This window comes from Palaemon carinicauda, unplaced genomic scaffold, assembly GCF_036898095.1.
Source record: "Palaemon carinicauda isolate YSFRI2023 unplaced genomic scaffold, ASM3689809v2 scaffold1560, whole genome shotgun sequence".
Lineage (NCBI taxonomy): Eukaryota > Metazoa > Arthropoda > Malacostraca > Decapoda > Palaemonidae > Palaemon > Palaemon carinicauda.
The window spans coordinates 7501-12500 of NW_027169104.1; the positions used below are offsets into that span (position 1 = coordinate 7501).

The following is a 5000-nucleotide window of genomic DNA, read 5'->3' on the forward strand; positions in this document are numbered from 1 at the left end:
TAATGTTACAGGTCGAAATTAAACGTTTTACGACAAGCTGAGTTTTTATCTGGTACCTGAGCATACATTTCGACAACACTCATCATGACAGATAAAGGGAAAAACGGCAGCTCCACGGGGGAAAATGATAGTGCTAGGATGTCACTGGAAGCACAGAAGAAGGACAAACAGCGGAGGGGAACAGCAAAGGCAAACCTAACACGTAAGCTTGATAAGTTTCATGAGTATATGTTAGATCAAATGGCATTAGAAATTTTAGAAGAAAGATACGAGAGTGTTGTTAAGGCTTATGATGAAGTTGAACTAGCTAATGAACAGTATTGCAATTTGTTATATGAGAACTGTGATGCTCAATTGATAGAGGAAGCTAATGTTTATATCAAAGCATTAGAAGATAGAAAGTGTGCAGCTCATGTGATATTTGTGAAAGTTAAAGACGAAATGCAGGTGAAAAAAGTTTTAAAAGTAAAACCGATTGATGTGCCCAGGTTTCACGGAGATGTGAGAGATTATAGCAATTTCAAGAGAGATTTTTTTAGACTAATGCAATCAAATTATGGGAAAGATCCCTTTGTGCTAAGACAGTGTCTCTCAGGAGAGGCCTTGGATACAGTTCGTGGTGCAGATCATGACTTCGATCAAATGTTTGAGCGATTAGATGAAACTTTTGGGAACAGCAGAACCATTATTGATGTAGTAGTAGAGGACATAAGGTCAATTAAACCTATTTCCGAAGGGGATAGTGAGAGTTTCATTAGGATGGTTGATAAGATTGAGCAATGCTATCTTTACTTAGACCAAATGAGTTTGGCTTCAGAATTAAATACTGCTAACATGACTAGCCAGATAGAAAAACTATTACCACCTACTCAGAAGCGTGAATGGGTTAAGTTAGCAGAGTGTGTAGGTAATCGTGACCTATTCGGAAAGTTGTTGGAATACCTTTTGAGTGAAAAGAAATCAATGAAATATCTTAATGCTAATATTAGAAGCAATAATAATATTAAGGCTAAAGTGAATTATACCTGCACTTATGAAGATCAGCGTAGTACAAAGCAAGGAAGAGAGTCAGATGTAATGGAAAGGATAGCAGGACTTGAAAATGCTATTACAAATATCACTGACCTTTTCACTAAAATTACAGAAGAAAATGCTGAACGGAACAGGAATAAGGTCAGTGACAACACAAGGCTGCATAGGTGCTGGTATCATGGCTCAGATGGACATGATATCTTAGACTGTACAACTTTCCAGAACTTGAGTATCAATGACAGAATGGAGAGTGTAAAGAAGAAAGGTATTTGCTTTAATTGCCTTAAAGGTGTTCACATAGCAAGAAAATGTCTAAAGAAGTCCAGATGTAATACTGTAGATGTTAACAATGAATCTTGTGGGAGACTTCATCATACTATTATACATGAGGGATTCATAACAGGAAATTCCTTTGTAAGTCTGAAAAGAAACGGTGTTTTATTTATGGTTAACAAGATCAAGTGTGGTAATCAGGAGTTACAAACTTTATTTGACTCGGGAGCTGATATAACAATGATCAGAAATGATGTGGCTAAGGCATTGGGACTGAAAGGAAAATGTGTCAGATTAGCTGTGACTAAATTGGGCGACAAAACTGTGACATACAGTAGTAAAGAGTATGATCTGGTTTTAACCGACAAGGATGGGAATGATGTCAATGTTACTGCTTATGGAATCGATGACATTACATCTCAAGTCGGTAAGGTAGATTTATCAAAAGTGAAACATTTATTCAAGGGTGTTAATGTATGTGCATTAGATAGACCTTATGGGAAAATAGATCTCCTAATTGGTTCTGATTATTGCTCTTTAATTCCAACAGTTAAGGAAACTGTGGCTGAAAATTTACAGCTCAGGGAATCACAGTTTGGAATGTGTGTGTATGGCAGTCATCCCGACATTGTTACCTTATCAGTGTTTAGGAGTAATCCAGGCATTAGCATTAATCATGTTTCCAGTACAATATCCGACTATGATATATCTGTAGAACCCGTAATTGATATTACAGCACAGATAAATGATTTCTTCACCATTGAACACTTAGGAACTGATTGTAATCCCAGATGTGGTAGTTGTCGTTGTGGGAAATGTGCAACAGGCAATGGCAATTATAGTATAAAAGAGGAAAAGGAGCTGGCTCTTATTGAAAGTGGGTTGATGTATTACCCGGACAAAAAAGAATGGTCTGCTAAATTGCCATGGACTAAGGATCCCAAACTGTTGCAAAATAATGTAGCTGTTGCTAGACTGAAAGGCACAGAGAAAAGATTGATGAAACTGGGTTCAGACTATGCTCAAGCTTATAATAACCAGATACTTGACATGACAAAGGGGAATGTAATTCGGAAGTTATCCGATGAAGAGGTTAAAAACTATGTTGGTCCTGTCACATACATTCAACATCATGAAGTGTTAAAACCAGGATGTGTATCAACCCCATTGAGAATTGTTTTTGATTCATCGGCGAAGTATATGGGCCAGTCTCTAAATAGTTTTTGGGCAAAGGGCCCTAATATTTTGAACTCAATGTTTGGTATATTACTAAGATTTCGTGAAAAGGCTATAGGCATAGCCGGTGACATAAGCAAAATGTATAATTGCATTAAGCTTCCAGAATTAGAACAACATGTACATAGATTTGTTTGGAGAAATTTGCAAAGTAATCGCAAACCTGATCACTATGTAATGACATGCATGGGTTTCGGGGATAGGCCCTCAAGAATTATTGCAATGTTAGCTCTCAGACATACTGCAGAATTGTCGGTAAAAGACTTCCCAGAAGCATCACGTGTGATAATGACTAATTCCTATGTAGATGACATAATCCATTCTGTTGAGAGTAAAGCTGAGGCATTTAGCCTAATTAGAGATATTGAAAATGTACTCTCTAAAGGCAGTTTTAAAATTAAACGATGGACCATTACTGGAGATAATGAGCATTCTGACTTTGAAGTGTCCCAGAATAGTAATGAAAGAATACTTGGCCTTAACTGGCAATGCAATAAGGATGTGTTTTATTTTAAAACTAAGTTAAATTTCTCTCCAAAATATAAGGGTGTAAGAACAGAACCAGACTTAAACAAGTTGAATTTCGTTGAAAATATACCTTCAGTTTTAACAAAAAGGGTTGTCGTCAGTCAGATGTGTTCTGTTTACGACCCACTGGGGTTTTTGCTTCCATTCACACTAAAAGCAAAGATTTTGCTATGAGACACTGTGAAATGTGACTTTAAATTAGGATGGGACGATCCCTTGCCTTCCTATTTAAAAGAACAATGGGTGTCATATTTTTGTGAGTTATTTGGCACTGAAACTCTGTATTTTGAAAGGAATGTTAAGCCAACCTCAGCCAAAGGATTGCCTTTACTTGTTATTTTCAGTGATAGTTCAACAAATGCTTATGGTGCTGTTGCATATGCTAGGTGGGAGTTAGAGTCTGGTGCATTTGAGAGCAGGCTCATTGTGGCAAAGAGTAGGATAGCCCCTAGTAGACAGTTATCGATTCCAAGGCTTGAATTGTGTGGAGCTGTTATAGCATGCAGGATGCGTAAAGCCATTGAAGATGAAATGACATATAAATTTAGTTCGGTGATGCACATAACAGATTCCTCCATTGTTAGAGCACAAATCCAAAAGGAATCTTATGGCTTTGGAACTTTCGTAGCCACTAGAATAGCAGAAGTTCAATCAAAAAGTGACCCAAATGAATGGTGGTGGATTGCTTCTGGATTAAATCCTGCTGATCTATTGACCAGACCCCAGGACCCTTTAAATGTTGCAGTTGTCTATTCATGGAAATATGGTCCAGAGTTCATGGCCCTTCCTTTAGAAGTGTGGCCTATCAGTCAATCGGTGAATTGTGAGTTACCTGATAGAATTCATGTTAATCTTGCACAATACTCTGTTCATGAAGAAACCATAATTGATGCGTCGAAATTCAACAACTATAATATGTTAATTGCAGTCACTGCTAGGATATTTAACATTGTTAAGGTGAAATCTTTTAAGGGTGTTCTAAAGAAACTTGAACCTAGATCACTTAAGGAAGCTGAGAGGTTTTGGATTATGCAAGCACAAAAAAGTCTTTCTGAGAACTGGAAAAAATATTTTCAAAGATTAGGACCATTTCAAGCTGAAGATGGTACAATTATGGTAGGACAAAGAATGGAAAGATGGTTGAAACATAATTGGAACCAAGATAGCTTCATTCTATTACCTGGTAAGCATCCATTTACAGTCTTGTACATTAGTTATTTACACAGGTTGGATCATGCTGGAGCTGATGTTACACTATGTAAGCTTCAGTCTAAATTTTTGGTTCCTTCAGCACGTAAAATCATAAGATCGATAAAGAGAGGTTGTATTCTTTGCAGGAAACTGGATGCCAAAGTTGAAGGTCAAAGAATGGGTCAGATTTCTGATGAAAGAATGAGTCCTTGTCCAGCATTCTATCACACTGCTGTGGATATTTTTGGACATTTTCAAATCAAAGATAATGTAAAGAAAAGGACAACTGTTAAAGCTTATGGTGTTATATTCAATTGTATTGTTACACGTGCCGTGTATATTGATGTTGTAGATGGATATGATACTTATAGTTTTTTAAAGTGTTTCAGAAGATTTACAGCGGTTCATGGCTATCCTGATACTGTACACTCTGACTTAGGCTCACAATTGGTATCAGCAAGTAAAGAACTTAAGAGTGATAACAACTGGAACATACACGAGATCACTGAATTTGGAGCAAAGGAAGGCTTGAAATGGAAATTTAATCGGTCTGCAGATGCTGCATGGCAGAATGGGGTAAGTGAGGCCTTAATTAAGTCTGTAAAAAGGTCTCTGTCAATGCTCATAGGAACTACCATCTTGACATTTAGTGCTTTGCAGACAACATTTTTTGAAATAGCAAACCTAATGAATGAAAGGCCTATTGGAATAAAACCTGGTATGGATGTAGAATTAGGAAC

The 5000-nt window shown here is 37.1% G+C and overlaps 2 protein-coding genes and 1 long non-coding RNA gene across 3 annotated transcripts in view; all 3 read left to right on the forward strand.

Moving 5' to 3' along the window:
* Positions 1-164, forward strand: part of LOC137635658 (uncharacterized) — a 691-nt gene extending 527 nt beyond the window's left edge. Inside the window, exon 3 of the long non-coding RNA XR_011042749.1 lies at positions 12-164. This is a non-coding gene — a long non-coding RNA (uncharacterized lncRNA). The remainder of the gene's footprint in view (positions 1-11) is intronic.
* A 76-nt stretch (positions 165-240) lies between these two features.
* Positions 241-3243, forward strand: LOC137635657 (uncharacterized). Its single transcript, XM_068368117.1, has one exon. It carries the CDS (start codon positions 241-243, stop codon positions 3241-3243), a length of 3003 nt encoding a protein of 1000 aa, XP_068224218.1.
* Positions 3244-3576: 333 nt separating this feature from the next.
* The window catches only part of LOC137635659 (uncharacterized), a 1713-nt gene continuing 289 nt past the window's right edge, over positions 3577-5000 (forward strand). The window contains exon 1 of the mRNA XM_068368118.1: positions 3577-5000. This exon is cut by the window's right edge and continues 289 nt beyond it. Coding sequence (XP_068224219.1) covers positions 3577-5000 — 1424 coding nt within the window.